The 20,962-nt window shown below is 51.0% G+C and overlaps 5 protein-coding genes across 5 annotated transcripts; 3 read left to right on the top strand and 2 right to left on the bottom strand.

Annotated features, from left to right (window-relative positions):
* Positions 1-87: 87 nt before the first annotated feature.
* MIND_01130000 (uncharacterized protein) lies at positions 88-2,826 on the top strand (the record flags this gene model as incomplete). Its single annotated transcript, XM_037367848.1, has 10 exons — positions 88-235; positions 302-475; positions 528-619; positions 673-1,834; positions 1,881-1,918; positions 1,970-2,251; positions 2,300-2,443; positions 2,489-2,548; positions 2,597-2,703; positions 2,757-2,826. 10 exons carry the CDS (start codon positions 88-90, stop codon positions 2,824-2,826), a joined length of 2,277 nt encoding a protein of 758 aa, XP_037215680.1.
* A 2,171-nt stretch (positions 2,827-4,997) lies between these two features.
* MIND_01129900 (Zn(2)-C6 fungal-type domain-containing protein) lies at positions 4,998-5,489 on the top strand (the record flags this gene model as incomplete). Its single annotated transcript, XM_037367847.1, has 3 exons — positions 4,998-5,213; positions 5,268-5,339; positions 5,394-5,489. The coding sequence occupies 3 exons, from the start codon at positions 4,998-5,000 to the stop codon at positions 5,487-5,489; spliced, it is 384 nt and encodes a 127-aa protein (XP_037215679.1).
* A 1,864-nt stretch (positions 5,490-7,353) lies between these two features.
* Positions 7,354-9,007, top strand: MIND_01129800 (Glucan 1,3-beta-glucosidase; the record flags this gene model as incomplete). The annotated part of the gene is made up of 5 exons (XM_037367846.1): positions 7,354-7,588; positions 7,637-7,708; positions 8,019-8,175; positions 8,219-8,838; positions 8,886-9,007. 5 exons carry the CDS (start codon positions 7,354-7,356, stop codon positions 9,005-9,007), a joined length of 1,206 nt encoding a protein of 401 aa, XP_037215678.1.
* Positions 9,008-10,767: 1,760 nt separating this feature from the next.
* On the bottom strand, positions 10,768-12,500 carry MIND_01129700 (uncharacterized protein; the record flags this gene model as incomplete). Its single annotated transcript, XM_037367845.1, has 10 exons — positions 10,768-10,869; positions 10,920-11,282; positions 11,334-11,411; positions 11,458-11,595; positions 11,645-11,767; positions 11,814-11,963; positions 12,020-12,131; positions 12,185-12,325; positions 12,377-12,433; positions 12,484-12,500. 10 exons carry the CDS (start codon positions 12,498-12,500, stop codon positions 10,768-10,770), a joined length of 1,281 nt encoding a protein of 426 aa, XP_037215677.1.
* A 5,875-nt stretch (positions 12,501-18,375) lies between these two features.
* Positions 18,376-20,241, bottom strand: MIND_01129500 (uncharacterized protein; the record flags this gene model as incomplete). Its single annotated transcript, XM_037367844.1, has 2 exons — positions 18,376-20,084; positions 20,127-20,241. The coding sequence occupies 2 exons, from the start codon at positions 20,239-20,241 to the stop codon at positions 18,376-18,378; spliced, it is 1,824 nt and encodes a 607-aa protein (XP_037215676.1).
* Between the last annotated feature and the right edge of the window lie 721 nt (positions 20,242-20,962).

Raw genomic sequence — 20,962 nt, 5'->3', positions numbered from 1 at the left:
GAAAGGCCCCGAAATGCCTTAGTTGTGTGTGCCGTCCGTCTAACCCATCGAGCAATTACCATTCGTTGCAGTGCTGCTTTACTCAATATGATGCGACCCTCATATTTCCCTGCATCAACAGTCCTAAATCGTTCGTGCCAGCACTTGCGAACCGCCACCGTCGCACGGGCCGAAACGGCCACACTGCAAAATAACCTTTTCCTGTCATCCGTTCTGGTGAAGCGACGTCGTCAAGGCAAGTCTGCATTTTGTTCCAGCCAACGAGGCCGCACCTAATCTTCCCTCACTTTCCTTTTTCAAGGCCGCACACTGGCCTGGCGGGCATGCCAGCGCTCAGGGTTTAAAAGTCCGGTCTCGCCAAGATTCTCTCTTCTTCCTCCCTTGACACGCTTTCAACGCTCGCCGATGAACTCTGAAAACAACAACAACAACAACAACTTGAACCCAAATGCTGGATGGACTCCGCAGCGCCAAGGTGCGTTTATCAAGCTATCGATTGACGCGTTCCCTGATTTGTTTTACCTCAGTGGATAGCTCCCTTGCCAGTGCGCTTCAGCAAGAGCTACAGGAGGAAAACCCGCAACTGCAAGAGTTCATATCCATGGTAACTTCGACCCCCGTGCGTCTCCAAAACTCTCCATCGTCGTCGAACGAATTACTTAACTACTTCAGGGTTTCTCCGATGCTCAACACGGCCAACCTGCTCAAATGACCATCCCACAGCTCTACGCGGCTTTCGCGAAAGTTTTGTTCGAGCATGGTGGGCCACAGATCGTGCCTCCCACCTTTCCTTTGCCGAACGTCCAATATGCTGGGCCCCAGCATCCTGGGCCTGTGTCTGTCATGGCGCAGCCGCTTCCCGCTTTCATCATGCCGAACGACCAATTTGGCGGCCCTCAACCGCTTCCTCCGCAGAGCCAGTTGGCCAACAATTTCCATCCTATCCCGCGGTCGTCCAGCCAGAGTAACATCGCTCACCAAGCAAACAATCTCCCAGCTTCTCCCTTTCCCAACGAACTTGAAACCTGGAACCACTTCACCAGAATTCCGTCTCCGGTTGAATTGGGTCCCCGCGATTCCGCGTCGCAGTTGTCTTTTTTGTCTGACCCATCTCCCTCGGCTTCTCAAATCGGTCTATCCCAGTCGGCCTCTCAATTCCGGGCCTTCCAAATGGCTCCAGCCCCCGCATCGCAGTTGTCTCTTCTGTCTGACCCCTCTCCCTCGGCTTCTCGAAACGGTCCATCCAACTCGGCTTCTCAAACGGGTCCATCGCGCTCGCGCCCTCAAAAAATGGGGGCCTCACAAATGGCGCCAACCCGCTCAGGCTCCCACATCCGTCCATCGCGCTCAGAAATGGGCCCATCGCACTCAGCCTCTCAAATGGGCTCGTCAACCTCTCGAATGCGTCCATCCCACTCAACATCGCAATTGGGTCCTGTCCGCACAACGACTTCGATCTCCGACAATCGCCAGGCTGTCCACGCAAATATATCGTATCCTCCCGCCAATCCCTCATTCGAAGTTTCGATGAAGATTCCAGTTGGGACGGAGCAGGGGTTACTCGCGATAGGCACGTCGATGATGATGAATCAGGATTATGTCGCGAATGCTCAGGCGGCGGCGGCGGCGACGACAACGCACATCTCGGACGCAGCCACAAGCGCGCTCGAGCGGGAAAAGCCGTTGCTTTATGCAGTACAGTCAACTGCCCGCGGATTCCTTCTCCCCGGTATCGCCAACTTCGACATGTATCCCCCCCCGGATAACAACTTCAAGCGAATGGACGATGCATTCTTTCGTGCGTACGTCATTCATGGACGGAACATCGAAAAAAGTGGGCCTTTGACAACGGATTTTGACGCTTACTCATATCATCGCAGACAGCTGGGAAGAAAGGGGACACGAATGCAAACTCATCGTACGCATTCATATTTTCTTTCGCAGCAAGCAACTAACCATTATCAACAAGGTGGCCAATGCCGAGTACAAGCTCAAGACCGATACACTTGATGACGCCAAGATGATCATCCAACACATGCTTATTCCCAAGTTTCCCTCGAACGCTGTCCACGCTCACACACTCAAGCCCTACACCAAAGAGGAGCGAGAGCAATTCAATCCAAAGCTCAGCCCTGCTCCCTGGAACCCCTTCACACACCAGCCTTACACGGCGGAGGAGTGGTCTACGGAGCAGAAAAAAGCCGTCAAAGCAATGTTGGCCGACGACAGTTTCGTCCACAACACTGACACCGTGAGCGCTTTACATTTCGCTCCGAGCCCGTTAACATTTTTCACCCAGGGGACGCGTAGCGACACCAACACTCGCTGCGCCCATCCGGCGGTTGCCACACTGGTCTGTCTCATCTCCCAGCGCAAGAATGTCGGCCTGGCTCCGAGTCCCTATTTCATTCCACCCCCCATGCTCGCTATGGCAATAACTATGGTATGTTTCTCGTGTTTTCCTCGTTCATCTCTGAACCATTGTTAGCTTCGTCGAGCCCTGTATGAATTCGCCTATGGAAAAAAAGAATCCCGAGCAACCCGGATTGTAAGCGCTCGTTATTCAATATGTCTTCCATGCCAACTCCTTCCTCAGGCCTACTACCATCGCACGATAGTCACCATTATGAATCTTCTCACACGCAAATCGGCCGATAGCTTCTTCTTTGTGCGTTACTTGTACGACCTTGCTGTCAAGACAGGGTACAGTTTATCTATTCCATCTACTTCTGTCACTTGCTGATTATACTTGCAAGGCAAATGCCTCGGGCTACGATACTCCAGGGAAACGTGGCCCCTTTTGACTGGCACCTCAGTGACGATTGAATGGGCGCGGGTGGTGTTTTGTCAACAATGCAGTTACCTCTAGAATTTTCTCTACCAATGTCTGTTCTTCGTTCTACAATCTGACGTCTTGGCATGCTCTCTTTTTTGTGAAGCCGTGACCCTCACATCGTCACGCGTCATCGTCATGTCGTCACGCGTCATGTGCGCCATTCATCGTCACGCGTCATGTGCGCCTGCGTCTGACGATGATGTGGCGCGCACTCAGGCTTGCGGCCGTGCGATGCGGGCGACAGCATAAAGCTCAGGCTAGCTTGCCAACACATCACCTACTCTTTCTTTCTCTTCACCCTCGCCATTATCGACTCTCCTTCACCCGAATGACCGACAGCATGAACTTGGCGCTCCTGGCGGAGGCAGCCACCGGCCCAGGCAACTCACCTTCTCTTTCTGGCGAACAACGGCGCTTTGTGAACGACGTCATCATCAATCTAGGCTTCCTCGCCAGTGAGCCATCGCCACCGACATCGAGAAAGAGGCGGGCACCACCGCGCAATGCGTCATTTTATAACTTGCTTCAAATTCTCCCAATGCTGACATTTATCTTCAGATCCAACCGCGGAGCCTTCCAGCAAATCATCGATGCAGCTAAGTTTACCCCTCGGGGAGAGCCGACGCATTCTGGGATATGAGGAGGGTTATGGAGTACGGCTGCCTCCGGTCGTTCGAAGAAGCTGGTGCTGAGCGTCTAATGGCTGTGCCTTCGAGGTTAATTTCGTTTCAAAACTTTCAGACTTGCTAATCTGTTCCCCCTAGTGAGCTGGCCGAACACCACGCCCGTGTTTTCTCCAGGATTTTCGCCACCTGTCGCTTTGACGTTCTCCCTGTCCTCCAATACCTCTATTTTGATTCCAAGACAAACCCGGGACCATGGAATGCCCTTGGAGCTCGGGCGAGTACATCAATTGGGTTCTTTTCTCTGGCTCATCTCTTTTTCATAGCTCGCGAAGGCTGCACATGACGCACGAACTCAAGACACGAATACTTTCAAGAATAATCTCCGCATTTTACTGCCCGTCCACAATTCTGACTTCTTCTATCCCCCCATCGAAGTCGGACTAAGCAAATCACGGCGGGGTTTGGCCCATCCACAACTTCGCATGCTGATCATGCCATGGAAGGATCGCATTCATTTTCCCGCTCTCGTCTATGGCCAACCTACGTTGTAAGCAGTCTCTTCTTCTGCACACTTCTTTCTCAAGTGCTATAGGTCACCGGTTCCTCTCTCGTAAATTTTCCTCCTCTCTTTCGTGCAGTTTCGCTCAAACCATTTCAGAACCGAAGCCCAAATGTATCTCTGCTGGTGTTTCTAGCAAACACATGACGCTCGGTATCCCTCGTCTAGAGGAAATTATCAATGACGCCTTCTCACTGTCTACCTCCAACCGCATCTCTCGGTCAACCGCAATCTTGCGTTGACTGTCGCTCACGAACGTCCTTGCGAACCATCGATCCCGGCTCGACAATCATTGAGGAGGTCGAGTTCAAGTTACATTTACTGTCTCCATGGATCCTTCGTCCTGAATTAAACCTCAATAAGATGGTCGGCAAACTCATAATGCAACATATCGCGAGGAAGCTTCAAGACGGATCTGTTCGCCATCTGGATAAACGGCCCGGGTGTGAAGGGCATTCGTCAAGTGTTTTTGGTTGAGCACGACAAGGTCGTGACAGAGGACGACGGCGAGATTGCTCTTCTCAAATGAGAGGCATGGCTTTTGGAGACCGCCCTCAAGAAGAGAATCCCTGCATCAAAAACTAAAATCAGTCACGTGGACCGGTCCGCAGGACTCCGCTCGCGCAGCGAGCGATTCTCGAAAGAACGTCGGGGTACGAGACTAAGAGCGGCGCCGATTTACCGATGACTCGTCAGAATGCATCACCCTCTTCCATCAACTCTCCCATCAACTAACACAACCATATAAATGGGTGCGTCCGCCGGGCGTCAGGGTCGCCACAAACCGTGCACCTCAGAGTCCGCGCTCGGTTTATAAGCCCTTAACGTGGGTGAAGCTTTGAAGGACCAACGCTGCTTGTCACTACCATTTTTCCTCGCTTCAGTTTGAAGTGCGTCTCGATAGTGCATCATCAATGACCACTGCTGACCCTGGCGCCCAGCTCGTTATAATCCGTAATTCTCTCCAAACCCCGCTATGGAAGCTCCAATGTCCGACCTCAGCCCCCGCTCTCTTACATTCACATTCACACTCATTCACGGTAACGAAGCCGACGACTTGTACTCTAGCTTTCTCAAACGTACTATGGAGTCGAGAAGACGCGTTAATTTGGAAGAAACCGACCCGCCTATGAACGACCACAGAACCTTGGTGCTTGGTTTCGATGGGACTGGTGATCAGTTTGACGACGATGTGCGTTAACTTGACCCACTCTTTCAACGCGGTGCTGACTGAAGGACGAATTAGAACTCCAATGTGGTCAATGTCTTTTCCCTTCTCAAGAAATACGACCCCAGCAAACAGCTTGTGGACCATCAGGTACCGGCACAAATTATATCCACGAATCGCTGTTTGACTACAATATTCCCTAAGTTACTCGTCCCTGGATGGCCAAACTTCATCGCGCGGTCCATGCGATGTTGGGAAGCCACCTCAACTCACATGTTATGGCGGGCTACGAGTTCTTGATGCAGAATTGTGCGTTCTTGTCCCTATCAACGTCGGTAACTGACCTGGCAGATGGATGAGCACGGAGACAAGATTTGTATGTTTAAGTTTTCTCGCGGCGCCTACGTATGTCCTCCCACGGCAAGACACTCCGTTTTCCTGATTATTTTAGACTGTGGGCGCTTACCGGAATGTACGTGGTCTTTTTTCGGCACTCTGCTGATATTCAATCATCTTCGTAGACTGCACCAAGTCAGTCCTAGCTCTGCTAACCCGAAGTGCCCGTCTAACCATCGACAGATCGGTCTGCTACCCAAATGCAACCACCAGCAAGTTCCCTTCGCCTACAACCCGCAGGAGAAAAGTGATGCCCGACTCGTCCTGGTTGATCGATATCGAGTCGTGCAGTTTGTGTTGTTGCCCCGTAAACTTGGTAGTCTTCAGGTAATCACAGGCGGTTTTCGCGTTTCCTTTACTTATATTCCGACTCAGGCTTGACAAAATGATAAATCTCTGAATTTCGGTGTCACGCGACGTGACAGTCACATGTACAGCAAATTCGTGACTGTGACGGTGACTGCCTCTCTCTCTCCCTGCTTTGTGAGCACGATGCCAACTCAGACAGATTACTGGCTTATCTTCTACAGTGCATGTACATACACTTCCCCAGACCTGCTGCACCTGTCCTAGTGATAGCACCGAATTCTAACTCTGAAACAAACTCTCTGATTTCCCCATCTGGTTGCTCAGAAAAATATGCTCTGTGCTATTTGCTCCTGGAGCTTTCCTTCTCAGATTGTCCAGAAAGCATCTCTTTCTTTCTGGTGAGCTACCAATCCAAACAGTGTGTTTTAACTGACTATCTTCTACAGTACATGTCCACACAGTTCCCCAGAGGGTATGCAGAGGGATGCCCTGCTGTAAATTGTGTTAGTGGTAGCAATCAATTGTAACCTTCGAACACGCTCTCCGATTTCCCGCTACTCCATCTTGTCCAGAAAACATCTCTCTCTGTCTGGTGAGCTACCAATCCAAACAGTGTGCGTTTTAACTGACTATCTTCTACAGTACATGTCCACACAGTTCCCCAGAGGGTATGCAGAGGGATGCCCTGCTGTAAATTGTGTTAGTGGTAGCAATCAATTGTAACCTTCGAACACGCTCTCCGATTTCCCGCTACTCCATCTTGTCCAGAAAACATCTCTCTCTGTCTGGTGAGCTACCAATCCAAACAGTGTGTGTTTTAACTGACTATTTTCTACAGTACATGTCCACACAGTTCCCCAGAGGGTATGCAGAGGGATGCCCTGCTGTACTTTGTGTTAGTGGTAGCAATTCATTGTAACCTTCGAACACGCTCTCCGATTTCCCGCCATCTCATCAATTTCGTGATTGAGAAAGATCTACTCTACACTCATGCAACTGGGCAGTTGAACTACATGACTTACGATCTTTGGCGAGACCAAGATCTATTGAACCGGACGCGAAGGTTTGTTCTTGTTCATGCCCAAGATCATGTCGACCCTCATCGTTACTGGTATGGGCATATTCCATGCCTATGTGTCCCTGACGGATGGGGCCGCAAAACCGAACCGCCTCGAATCCTCAAAACATCGTTCGGGGCTGCCATTTGATTCCTGCATTATAACACGGTCGGACTGACGCCTATCTGCCCAAGTTTATTGCTCGACGTGAAGGTTTGGATGATGACTGGCAATCCTACTATAAATATGTGCGTTGATCATCGACACAACATATTTGTACGTGGTCTGGTCTATGTTCCTCATTACCACTGAGATCTCATCTAGTGTGTAACTTGTTTGTAGTAGTCCCAAAGCAAGATAGTCACCGTCACTCGCCATCGTCACCGCCCTGCCCGCCATCGATGTCAACTCACATCCACTCCCTCACCCTACGGACCACTTGGCCAGCACACTCCCAAGACGGTTCGGGCGCTGTTTATGCTTTGGCCGTCCCTAATGAAGCAACGGGCCGCTGGATGCTCAAATTCGGCCACTCAGTTGACCATCTGCGACGTCTCCGCCAACATCGTACAAACTGCAAGGGACAGCAGTTCCATCTTCTACTGGCATATCGAGTCCCAGTGAGAATCTACTTCGGTAAGCGGCTTGAACAATCTCCAAGTTCTTATACTGAGACTTTTGTAGAACGCGTCGTGCATGACTTCTTCGACTTTCAGCACCATGCATGGCAGGGGGCTGTATACTGCTCCTTCTGTGGTCGGTTCCACGTCGAATATTTCGACGCCTGGCGTTGTGGGAGCATAAATGAAGTGGGACACATAATCGAAAGATTGATTCTTTTGCAAGGATGGGACGTGGACAGGCTTGTATAAAAGGAATATACTCTTATGTTGACTGCAAATTCGGGCCGCCGGGACGATCGCCAGCAGCGGCGAAGCCGCCTGAGTCACAGTTCATCTGCTGTGAGGAAGCCAGGACCCATTGGAGAGCCGGAGGAAGAAGGGTTGACGGCTGTTCTCTACCCTCATCGGAGTTGTCATTAGCGAGCTCCACAAGCCTGGTTTAGCCCCACTCGAACCGGCTCTAGAGGACCCGCAAAGCGCTGCCGCCCCCGAGAATTCTTCTCTCCCAGCCGAAACGTCGGAAGCTGGCCCAGTGCAAACGTCGTTTCTTCACAATCACCCCATCTCCCTTGCCTCCATCACCAACTTGTCGATATTGCCGTTCGCAAAAGACGCCCCGACTATCCGTGCTCTTACCGGCGAGCCCATCGACGTTTACAAAGACGTTGCGCAACTTAATCCCGCGAGATTGCGAAGAAGGTGTTCGAGGAGGAGTTGAACAAGCTTGCGGGTCATTTCAGCTCTGGCCCGCCATATGGATGCTTCCCGTCGACAGCAAATATGGACCATGGCCTGCTTCGGGCGAAATCGATCTGGTCGAAAGTCGCGGCAATGGTCTGAAGTACACAAATCGTGGGGCCAACTATGTGCAAGGCTCCCTCAACTGGGGCCCAATCCCAGTCCTCAACAGTGTCGGAAAGTCGTATTCGTGGTGGACAGAGAAGCGCAAGATCTTTAGCAGCGACTTCCACACATATACCATGGAATGGACCGACAAATGGATTCGTATTTCTGTCGATACACGCCTCCATACCCTCCTCGACCTCCAATTCAAGGAACCGTTTTTCAAGCGTGGAGACTACCCGCCCACTGCGATCGATACCAATGGTCACCCAGTACCAGTCACAAATCCATGGGTCAATGGCACAAACGCGACTCTGTTCGACCAAGACTTTTACCTGATCATGAATGTCGCTGTCGGTGGGACGAATGGGTGGTTTCCGGATGGTCAAGGAGATAAGCCGTGGCTAAATCACGCCGGCAGTACGTTGTTTCCCGTATTGTTACTTTTTGCTAACTTGATATTACAGAGCCCATGTCCGACTTCATCAACAACAAGCAACAGTGGCTACCGACTTGGCCGGAGAACCTCGAGGAACGTGCCTTGGCGGTGGACTACGTGCGAATGTGGAAACATTGCGGAGACCCATAAACTGGATCCTGGACACGCTCTTTTTAGGTTACTTATTGTACGCATCACGCATCTCTTTTGTCGCTCTTCCAGCCACCTCTGTCGCTACTGTGCGTGTAATATCTTTAACTCGGGTTGTAATGCTTGCTTTGGTAGAAGGAATGACATCGTCGTCACAGCCACCGCTTTCTTTCTTGAACCATGTCAAACGACGTCGACGAGACGTGAACTCATCATCGCGTACTTAGATTGCTGGCTAACGCTGTACCAGGCTCAGTGTTGAGACCACCGATTTTGATTATACCGACGAGGAGTTCACCGTGTCAGATACTTCCGATTCCTCTGCGGGAGATCCAACAGATGCTATTATCGCGCTTCCTCCCCCAACGACTCGTATCAAAGTCTCAGTCAAGCCCGCCGCTGTGTCAGAGTCGCCTGGTGCTCTTGTGTCTCGAGGATTGGTTGCGGGTGCTCCGAGCAATCACGATGTGCGTCCCTCTGTTATCAACCGCCAGTACATCCTAACAGTGCGCCTGTTTTTCAGCTGGCAGACGCGAAAGTGAGTATTGGCTATAACTGCGTAGTTGAACACCACGACTTAGCGTGGAAAAACGCCTCCAGCTGAAATCGGTGCCTTGGACGAAGAAGCAACCACTGCTGTTGCCCCCACTACGCCAATCCAACCGCTAGCAATCACAGCAGTGAACAATACGGTGCGTGTACTATATCCACTGGGCTCAATCCTCAATAAATTTCAAAGGTAACCTCACCTGATCCGGAGGCCCAGCCAGAAGCTACGAATAACGTGTCCTCGTCTCCCGTCATCCCAAACGAGCATCTTCGCGGTGTTGTAGCGAATCAAGAAGCTGAAGCGGTAGCCTCCCATCTTGTTAGCCATGACAACTTGAACAACGAGGACGAGGACGAGGACGTTGTGAGTGCCACTTATTATATATAGTATCATGGTGCTATTTGTCGCGAATGCTAGTAGCTGAAGCTTCTCAGGCCGGGTTTTCCCTCGTCGCGTCTTCGTCTGTACCAAGTCTGTCGTATCTGTTGAATCCGGATCCAAGTAGCCCAGGTTCGGCGATCAGCCCTATCTCTGTCGACTGAAAATCTCACCATGCAACAGACAAGCAAACCGACGACAACATGCGATCTGTGCTCAGAAACTGTCTCGAAAGGGAACGAAAAGATTTGCGCGGATACGCCGGCCTCAGGCTGACCCGGGCAACAGCGTGAGACGTTGGAGGATCACCAGAGCGTATCGCAGCTCACTTCTTTCTCCCTTCTGCCGAGCTACCGGAGAGCGAAGACGCAGGCAACGACCGACAGTTGTATCAGACATTTCAGTTTCTGGGATCAGCACCCTAGCTTTGTAGCAACTACACCAGTTGGAACGGCTCTGATAACTTGATCCTTGACTACCAGTATTGTACAAATCAACTATGTGGCACATCGAACTATCGGATGGGTACCCGTCGACTTGTAAATCCAATTCCGGGAATGATTTGAGTGTGTAGTCTCACGAAACAAGTTAGCTTGTTGAAGAAATGCCTGGCAGTGCAATACCTGTAGACGTCGGCGCTGGCCATTCCCCAGCGCTGCATCAGCAACAGTGGAAGTCGCTCGTGCTGTTTCAGCTTCAGCGCGAATAAGACGTTGTACATCAACCTGTCAGCATTCTCAGCAACCAGCCACGTTCGTAATCAAGTAAAACAACGACGGACCCTTGTTGGCGATTCGGCGACGAGATTACACCCAACTTCTTTACGTTCAATCTACTCTGAATCAGCATTCGTAGTTGAGGCGGCAAATTTTGCAGTCGCGAGTTCATCAGTGATGGCAGTACTGTCGTCGTTTGTTGAACTTGGTCCTCTTGCCTAGATTAGAAGTTGGCATCAGATGATACCGTGAACAACGGCGCCCTCACCAATACGAGAGTATCGTTTACGTCTTCGTTCGTTGTTTGCTCAAACAATATTTCCGTATCGGGCGTGGGTAGCGGTCGCGATTGCTCTGGTTCAGCAGTAGCCGTGGGTTTGAGATGGATGGATTCAGAGTCTTCACTAGTCGGAGCCGTCTTTGCAAGTTCGGTTGTGTGTGACGAGCACACCTTCGTAGGACTTGCGTGGTCGTAAAAAGTCAGCAATAGTCGTATCTCCAGAAACGTCAACTGCGGGCCAGCGCGGGAGGTAACAAAAGTTGCCTTTTTACTTGGAGATGCCGCTTCTGTCGAAACCGGACTGAGATCTTGTTTGGGTTCAGAGGTAGGGAGTCGCGATCGTTTGCGTGGCTGATATTAATATAAGCACGTATCATAGGACATAGACGGCAGACGTCGAACCGTGCGAGTTGGCGGTGTTGCACCGTCGTCTTGGGTGCTCTCCACCGAGCTTGAAGATGGTAACATGTGTTTCTGAGCCTGAAGAAGAATGAAAAGGCAGGACAGTACGACGACTAGACTTTACCGGCTCGTCTGAGCTTGAAAGCGAGATCATTCTTGTTGTAGATAGTGTGGCATCCTGGGTAGCAGTTGCGCGCGTAGCCGACAGGGCCGCGATGAAGATTTTATTCGACAATGCGTTGTTGTGGAAATCAGTGACAAACTGGAAACCTCATTGAGCGGGTGTTGATTGTTGCAACAAGTATACTTACTTGACGGCGAGCTTGAACGCGAGCTTTGTGAGCTTGACGGCGAGGAACTTTGTCGGGTGCCCGAGGTTCTGGGACCGTTTCTACTGATGCGCCTGGCAGTGTTGCTCTGTCAAGGACTTCAGCCTAAACAAGAATGAAAAGGCGAGATAATGGGATGAATAGCTGTTACCGGTTCGTCTGAACTTGCAAGTGTTGTTGTCGGCAGAGTATACTCTCTAGCAGTGTCGTGGGCAGGAGGTGCCCACGTAGCCATTCCAGCTTTGACAAATAGGTTGTTTGATAGATCGCTGTTGTGGAATACGGAAGGATTCAAAGGAAACTGGAAACGGCGAGGTAGATTAGCAATTGTGCGTTTTGCATGGCAGCTACACTCACTTGAGCATGAGAAGCTAGTAGCAATGTGAAGGCTGATTGTGGAACCGTTGTTATTACCGGGACATCAGGCGGAGTTCTAAGGCTTTTGTGTCGGCTGCGACGGGGACGAGCACTAGTACCAGAGACATTGAGCGCGTTAAGTAGCAAGAAAACCAATGACCGAACGGGGTATGTGGCGCAGCCAGTAGCAAAACTCTGCCTGCATCGCTACTGACCTCGCCTTGGTCTGGTGCGCTGAGGTTCGCGGCCAAGTCTTTCTCGCCGGACTTGTCGTCGTTGAGGAGCATATGTTTCGAAGAAAACGCGCTGGATTTGACGGTGTCAGTCCGCGTATCGAACAAGTAGGCCACAACTCACCGAGGAAGTGGGAATTGTGCGGCATCGCGAGAATTGCCAGGTTCGTCCTTTCGTGGGCTACATATCTCATCAGCTGGTCTGGCCGTAATAAGAACGAGAGAACATACGATGAAGGTCGCGACATGGCGAGAAGGAGGAGAGGGAGGCGCGGATCACAACTTCACCTCAGACGCGTTTCTCATATCCTGACGAGCACCAAAGACAGAAGTACGCGATAAGTCCTCATGACGAATAAGGATCATGTCTGAATTGGAAAACAAAGCTCTACTCACTTGCTTGAATGCTCCGAGTCGCGGTATTTATCGTCCCCGATAGAACTCTCTCCCATTCATGGTGCTGAATATACGTCTGGTCCAGAGCTGCCGTCTGTAGCCTATCTTGGTGGAAGCAGAGCGCTTGGCTGTAGGTTGCTCGCCGGATGGTAGGAAAAGGCAAGGAAAGGATGATACAATACTGACTGATGACGTGACTTTGATCAGATTTTTTGGGTTCGTAACGTTCGTTGCTTCTACTAGGATAACCAAAGTATAACAAGAAGACGGCTGAGTGATGTCTTTTCCAATTCTTCTCCCGAGTTGTTCATACTATGGATTTTTACGCTCAACGGCCCGCCCTAGGACCACTGCCCTCTAACATCATCTCTCTCTCAACGGTCAAGGATCCATCTCTTTTACTGTGCAGTAAACGCGCCAACACTATCCCAAAATCTTGAAACATAACCTCAGTTCAGGTAGACTTTGCACGGGAATCAAGGTCACTTACGCGCAGCGTTGCAGCAAGGCTTGCCCGGTTTCGATGGTGTGAACCACGGGCTCATTCGTTTCCGTCTTGTTGAACAACATCTCAGTCTCCCCCAAGCCCTGTAACCACACTTTCCACTGCGGAGTAATAGTCGGATTTGCAGGGTCCACGTCCACGTTGGGGTTCAAAGAGATCGCGAAAGATGTGAAGATTTGCGCGAAAGCGTTGATGAACGCTTGGTTCTGGAAGGTAGGGGTGGAAAGTGTGGGGTAATAGTAGGCGACGTCGGCACCGTGCTGGCCTCGCGGGACTGCGAATTCGGCTTTGTAAGAGCGGCCCCGGAATGCGTTGAGCATGTAATAGGTGGGACATATGAAGATAGCTAACGTGCTTTAGTTAGTAATCAACGACTGAGTGTTTCCCTCACATTCTGCTTGAATTGCATTCTCCTGGAGAATTGGCGCCCCAAGCTCGCTATATAGCTGACCAGCTTTTTCGGCTTGGGCTGGCTTGATTTCTGGGAAGAGATTGAGAGCATATTGGGTTGCGTTGGCAATTGCTGCCGAGTTTTGATCAACGAAAACATCGCCTTCAAAGGTATTGGTGATGGAAAGTAACACTTTCTGGGTAAAAAGTCAGGAAAGGAAGATAACCTTGGAGCCGAGACGCACACCGTTGACTTTCCCTTGAGCCAGAGACAATGTCGGTCGTTGTCGGATGAATGTCCCGTCAATAACTGGCACAAGGAGGAACGTTCCCCAGAAAGCACCATGATTGAGATTATTATTCACGGTTTCCAATGCGTTTGCATCGGCAGCGCGGAGACAAGCCATAATAACAGACACAGTAGTGCAGCTGAACGGATATGAGTACTATTGAAAGGAGCAAGATAAAGATAAATCCAACTGACTTTAGTTGCGAGACGACTTGGCTGAAAATGAGCTGAAATTTGTTGAGCTATTTGTTTCATTCGAACAACATTCTTCACGGACCTCCGGAATCCGGTCATTGTACTTGTATTGTGAGGGAAGGAAAGTCGAACTGGTGATAGCTCCTCGGAAGAGCTGCGGTTTAGTCTGACCGTTGTTGGCCACAACTTGTTGCAGTACAGAGCCTGCGCCTGCGAAACTTGGTGAACACAATTTATGAAGCAAATTCAAAACTGACCGGCGGACTCTCCCCATATAGTAACCTTGGCCGGGTCTCCTCCGAATTTTGTGATCTACGTCATATAAGAGCAAGATATAAGAGCAGGTTGGGATATACATGGCGATTGACCCATCGGAGCGCTGCATCTTGGTCAACTGAAAAACAATATCAGGACGGGACATCTACTTCAAGAGAAGAGTGAAAAACATACGAAGGCCAGCATTCAAGGCGCCATTCTGCTTTCCTTTAGATCCTGGTAGGAAACCTGACAATCGTCAGTCAAAATAGGCACCCAAAACCAATGCTGTCCCGCACCAAATACCCCCAAGCGATATTGAATGATGACGAGAACCAAGTTGCGGTTACTCTGTTTGAGAATGTCGTCGCCATTGTAAGCACTAGCTTGACCGCCGAGGTAGCCCTGAAAAATTGGTTGGTGGCTTGTCGGGAAAAATGAAGATGATATACTCCGCCATGTATCCAAACGAGAACAGGTAAATCTTTTGGAGGTAAACCAGCTGTATCGCTGGGATAGTAAACACTTGAGACCGTGTTAGCGAAACTTCAAAGATCCGAGACGACGCTCACTTGAGAAACAAACAATCCTCGTCAGCAACAACAGCCCTCGTGGCCAGCGGATTGGTTGGCGACAATCCGCTTGAGCTTTGGAAGCATTGGTTGGGTTGGGTTGTGGCATCTTGAACACCGGAAATATTTACAGGTGGTTGAGGTCCCCGGAAGCGGAGGTCACCTTTTGAAAAGATTATTAGGTGTTGACATAAACATTTGATTCTGACCTATCGGTGCAGCGGCGTAACGAATGCCCAAAAAGTGTGCAAAGTTGGCCGATGACACCGCACCGCGGTACTGTGCATACCCCAGGTCGACAACCGGGCTTTGCGCATATGAACCGACAGCGGCCAGAATCGCGAGTAAGAGAACTCGTGGTTGTATGCTGTCTCGTCGAGAACTGCAAAGGATGTGAGCTTTATATAGCTCCACGATTGGCGGGGGCGGACATACCTATCGCTTGGCGTCGGCTTCGCGACAGGTCATGAGGGCGGACATTGGTCATGAGTATAGCCCGCATGCAAAAAAAGTCTATAGCATGGGTTGGCGGAGAGGAATTGTGCGCCTTCGACCGGGCCGCGCAAGGGGGTCTGGATCCGATGAAGATGCGTTGGCGACGAAGAAAGGGTATGAAGTGGGGAATGTCATGGTCAGTATGACGCAACAATCTCCAACCAAAATGAGTTTTTCGTGCAGAAAGACATTGAACCACGCACTAGGACTCAGGAGAAACCAGGCTCCCAAAATCCAACTTCAAAGAAGCGTCCTCCACCACCATTGGGTTCTCGATTGACAGACATGACGGGGAATGTAGAAGGAAGATGTGATGTGACGAGAATTTGTTCTCGTTCCTGAACTCGAATAATGGTCTGCGACAAGAAATGCAACGCATGTGCAGTAGTGTGCGGGCAGTTTTCAGCTCTCCATCTGTATGCCATCGAACAACAAGATTCGGATGGTGAAAAATGATTCAGGAAGTATCCAGCTTCAAGTTCAAGTTGCATCTACAAATATTTCGACCCACCAATTCCAGTTTATGTAACGAGGTCCTCCTAGTTTCATCGCGCAAGCAAGTTCTAGTCGCACCAACAACCTGAACAAGGAAGTCTAAAGGAAGTTCGCATGACATGATGGCGTTCAATCCACTTGTCTTGCGCCATCATGAGCGATAACATTGCAGGGACTTTGTGGTCGAGCCGGCCGCGAGCGAGGCGAATGCGACGAGGAACTACTTGGACTGGATAACAGGTATGTTTTCGTTTAGAGTGGGTCTCAATGGCTTCCAATGATGCAATACGTAGATTCCTTGGGGCTCGCATACACCAGAGAACCTGTCGCTCGCGGCTCAAGCATGTCCAAGGAGTTCTTGACGCAGACCACTACGGATTGTCAAGGACCGCATGCTCGAGCTTTTGGCTGTTGGCAAGTCATGAGGAACTTTGGGGTCAACGACTACAACGTCTTCTGGCGGTATGTCATTGTCTTTTACCTCCATTACTCGGAAATAATGAGCTTTAGACACTACCACGCCCGCTCCAAATCACCCGAAAGTCCAAGGCAAAATTCTTCTACTTACTGGTCCGCCTGGTGTCAGCAAAACCTCCATTGACAAATCGATCGCGCGCGCGTTGGGACGACAATTCTTCTGATTCAGCTGAGCGTTAGCGGCTTGAGCGATATCGCAGACATCAAGGGACACCGAAGGACCCACGTTGAGTCTGTGATATGTTGGACACTAAACTTAAGGCTGACGAACAACATAGTGCGCTTCCTGGCAAAATTATCCAAACCCCTTGAAATGCGTCGGAACGTCTAACCCACTCGTTCTCATTGACGAGGTCGACAAGATTGGGAGGGGCATCAATGGTGACTCTGCGAGTGCGCTGCTGGAAATGCTGGACCCCGAGCAGAAGAACGTGTTTTTTGGACCACTACTTGGTGCGTTTATTTCCTGTCTTAGTTATTTCGTCGTTTTCAAACCGCTCATGGACATACCCCTCGACCTTTCCTCCATCCTTTTCGTCTGTACCGTCAACACCCTCTCCGCTATCACAGCCCCCCCTCCTCGACCGTTTGGAGGTGATTGAGGTGTCAGAGGGAAACTCCGCGAGCCGGTATCTTGTACCGCAAGCCAAGGAGTCGTCTGGTCGACGTCTTAGCAGACGACGGCGACAAGGCGCGCCGAGCGAGTCTGACAACGATAGCAATACTACAGCTGTCTCACCTAAACACGACGTGGAGGTCCGACCAACCACAAGCTCCTAGCGAAACGACTCCAACGCTAGTGATGACGCAAGAGCGCAAACTTCTTTCTATTCCCAATACGGTCCATGTCCTCATTACTCCGGAGAACCTGAAGGAGTATATGGGTCCGCCTCTTTACCAGAAGGACCGCATGTATGACGACGCGAAGCGGGAGCCGCCGCCGGGCGTTGGCATGGGCTGAGGTACTTGGGCAACGGGAGCGGAGGTTATGCCGATCTTATTACAATCTTATTACAAACAAACACCCAGAAAGCGGACTCCTCGTTCGTGGCAGTACTTGAAATATGTATACTACAGACTGTATCCACATCGAGCACCGTTGCGTAACCTCCGCCCGGCAGTTTAGCATGCTGTTCGATGGCCTGAAATATTCCCCAAGCATGGTCACGGTACTTGGGGTTACCCGTAAGACGAAGACGCCAAGCAAGGAAAAGTGATTCAGTGGTCTCAGGTCGGAGCATACAACGGGCATCGGAATGGTCCAGAAGAGAGTATAACGACGGCTCCGATATGAGTAACAGTAACCGACACAAAAAAACGGTACCGGCACACACTCTTTGTCTGATTCCGCCCACAGTTACCCTGCTCTACACAGTCGAAAAGTCCCTTAGCATCCTCTCGTTCTCCGCAAATAGGGAATGGTCGTCCGCGCCCGCTTCGCTGGGAAAGAGGATGCGCGAAAGCGCCGCCACGTTAATCGGCTCTGCACCATCCGACTCCCCATCTAACAAGACGATATCTTGTGGGTATTGCGAGAAGTTGGTGGTATAGACGGATAGCTGTGGTGACAGTCGCCTTGCCCAACGCGTGATTGTCGTTTCTTGAAGAAACAACAACGCCAGGAGGCCAACCATGCAGGCAAGCAGGGCAGTCGTGCGTGGGGATTCACACAATGTGGAAGCAAGGTATGAAGCGAGGTGAGTCTCCGAATGTATGCAATGGTGGATGGCGCACTTGTCGAAGCAGGAGCCCATTGGGGAAGTTGGGCAGCCAGCGCGCTCGCAAAAGCCACCGCGGCCTTTCTGTAGCTGTAGCTGTAGCTGTATATGCACACCAAGTTCTTGTCATGATATCTCACCTTTGGTCGGTGACCAGCACTGTTCCTTGACACCATTTGACAAGCCATAATTGGCTTGATCACACTTTATCTTGAATGCGGTGATTGATGTGCCGGTAATTGACGAAAAGCCGATATCATGAGTGCTGGCATCATCCGTCATTGCTTAAACGACACGGTATCATCGCATGTTCTTGGTTATGTCCAGAACGGACCGTCATAGATAGTTCTGCTTGTCACGCTTCTTCTGGCGTTTCGTGCGCTCAGATGCATTTGAGTCGGCTTCCGAGGGAGGAATAAATGCTTCCCAGTCTGAGTCGAAGCTGTCGGAGTCCCAAGATCTTGAAGACGAGGACCGAGAACTTTTCCCGCTTGAGGAGTCGGATGGTGACGGGTCCCGCTTTGGCTTTTTAGAGACCTTCTTTGACTTCCTCTTGCGGTGCTTCTTCCTCCCAGGTCCAAATGTCCCCCGGAATATGCTTGGTATATCGCTGCTTGAACTCGACGAGTCGCTATCATCCGAGCTCGACGGCGGTGTCTCGTGTCGGCGTCTATGGGTAGCCTTGTGCAGGATGCTGTCGGCGGGGAACTGATCTGTTGCCTTCAGATAAGGCTTAGGCGTATGTTCGAGCAAATCGCGGCTGTGCGTTTGAGCCTTCTGCGACTTTCTCTGCTTCGCGTCATCGCCTTCACGTCCACGTGACTCACGCTTTACAGTTCGCGTTTGGGTCTCCGGTTGTTCGGGCACGTTGCCGGTTCCGCGTCTCGCTTGCCGTGCTTGCTTCGCCTCCTCGAACTCGGCATTGTGGAGCTGCTCAGCCAGAATGCGGTCACGGTGGATCTGCCGTTCCTCTGCCTGAGCGGCATGAGCTTTCGAGGTGCCGGCCTGTCGCGGGGTATTTTCAAACCTTGGTCCTGGAGGGAAAGAGTCTGGTATGTGCGGCAGCTCATTCTGGAGTCGCATAGCAAGCAAAGCATCTGCCTCAATTTGTCGAAGACGTGCTTCATCTGCCTCTAGCTCATCCTCTGAAATGTGCTCAATTCGAATGACATGTTCCGTTTCCCCTTGCGGTGCTCTTCCCTTGCCCTTCGCAGCTGCTGGAATACGCGGGGTACTGACGGCAGTGCGGGAAGGTTGAGATCCCCGAGCGGTAAACAGCCCATTGTCATTGACTGGCACTTTCTTTGGTGAGCGTGGGCCAGTGGTCTCTGAGACAGACCCGGCTGGCTTCATCTTGACATCTTTCATCTTCTCACTGCGTCGCATCAGAGTTTCCTTCTGCTCAGCGGTGAAATTCTGTCCAATCCGAGACCAAAAAGAATCAAAATCTATATTGATACTATCCGAAACAGGTGGCGTCCATGCGAGCTTTGGTGAAACCGGCTCTGTTTTCATCCACGCTAACGGGATGTCTCCCAAACCGTCAGCGTCAGTAGACTCCGCCCAGATCATGGGTTTGGAGTCCCGCGAGCCTGTAACCAGGGGTTCATCTGCATCCATCAGATCCAGCTGAACCCAATCTCCAAAGAACTGGGCTGGGTTGAGCTTCGGTGATGGCGAACGCGTGGTTTGAGCGCGTGAAAATCTTCTTGGGGATTCAAACCCGAGAAGATCCGGAGACGACTGGTGGAAGTCAGTCTCGCGATTCGAGCCGTCCTCGTAGACGGAGGCGGGCGGGCCCATGCTCGATGTCTCCTCAACCGCGTCGTTGCGGGAGCCATGCTCGACAGCGTCGTCTTGCACGCTGGAGGAGATATTACCGACATCCGCAGAGCGGGAGCGGTGACCAACATCCGTGTTTGCACGGGAGTGGTCCTCGACGAGGCTATCGATGCCCTCGTCGCGGTCGACATCCACGTTTGCGTGGGAGCGACCTCCCGACTCACCCGCGTCATCTTGACCGCGGGAGCGGGAGCCAACTTCTCCTGCCAAAGAAGTCAGCGAGGAGACGGCAGAGGCGGACGCACCTTTGCCAGTCCCAGTCGAGGTGCCTCTCGGGGCATCCATCTCGACGCTTTCCTCGCTCTCAGAGCTAGAGGAAGCAATAGGTACCTTGTTCATAGAACGAGTTTGCATGCGCATTTTCTTTTGAGGTTGACCTTGACGGTGTCGAGCGGGTGATCAAGCCGGAGACGTCGCCAAGGGTAGTGTTGTCAGAGTTGAGAGTTCAAAAAAGTGTAGAGCTAGAGACCGAGTTGTTCTCGGTAGTCTTGCCCACAAGAAGACCAGAGTCGCGCACAAGAGAACAGTAATGAACTCTGTAAGTAGCAAAACTAATCCTCGGGTACATCAAGTGCTACGTGCTTTATATACCCCCATCAAACCGGAACAGCCTTGCTGTTCCGCTCAATCCCTACAATGACTGACCGCTTATCTAAAACCATACTAGTCAGCAGCTCGACAGACAAGGCACTGCGGGAGTTCCGGAATAAACGGGGCCCCTTTCGATCGATTATACGCCTCTAATCAATGTACCAAAAAATATAATTTTTTTTATGCCTCTATTTGAGTCCAAAAAATTTGTCCCAAATTTACCTGCTTATATGAGAAATGGGCGCGACAAACGGCGACCGGATCAGCAGCCGATTAGACACAAAAAAAGCCCCCCTTTTCTTCCTCCATAATCAAGCCAAAACGGACTCAGTTTTTGTCACCCATTTTAGGGCATATCAAACGCCCTTTTTTTAGACCGGTTTTTGCACCAAAACGAGAACCAAAAAATATTTACTTATATGACACATATCAGGGCCCAAAAAAATGGGCCCTGATATCCGGAGTATCGGGGCATTGTTTAGTTGTCGGC

This window comes from Mycena indigotica (genome assembly GCF_014461135.1).
Source record: "Mycena indigotica strain 171206Taipei chromosome Unknown Mind.scaff0010, whole genome shotgun sequence".
Classification (NCBI taxonomy): domain Eukaryota; kingdom Fungi; phylum Basidiomycota; class Agaricomycetes; order Agaricales; family Mycenaceae; genus Mycena; species Mycena indigotica.
Note: the sequence above shows the minus strand (reverse complement) of the source record. Positions and strands in the feature narration are given on the sequence as shown.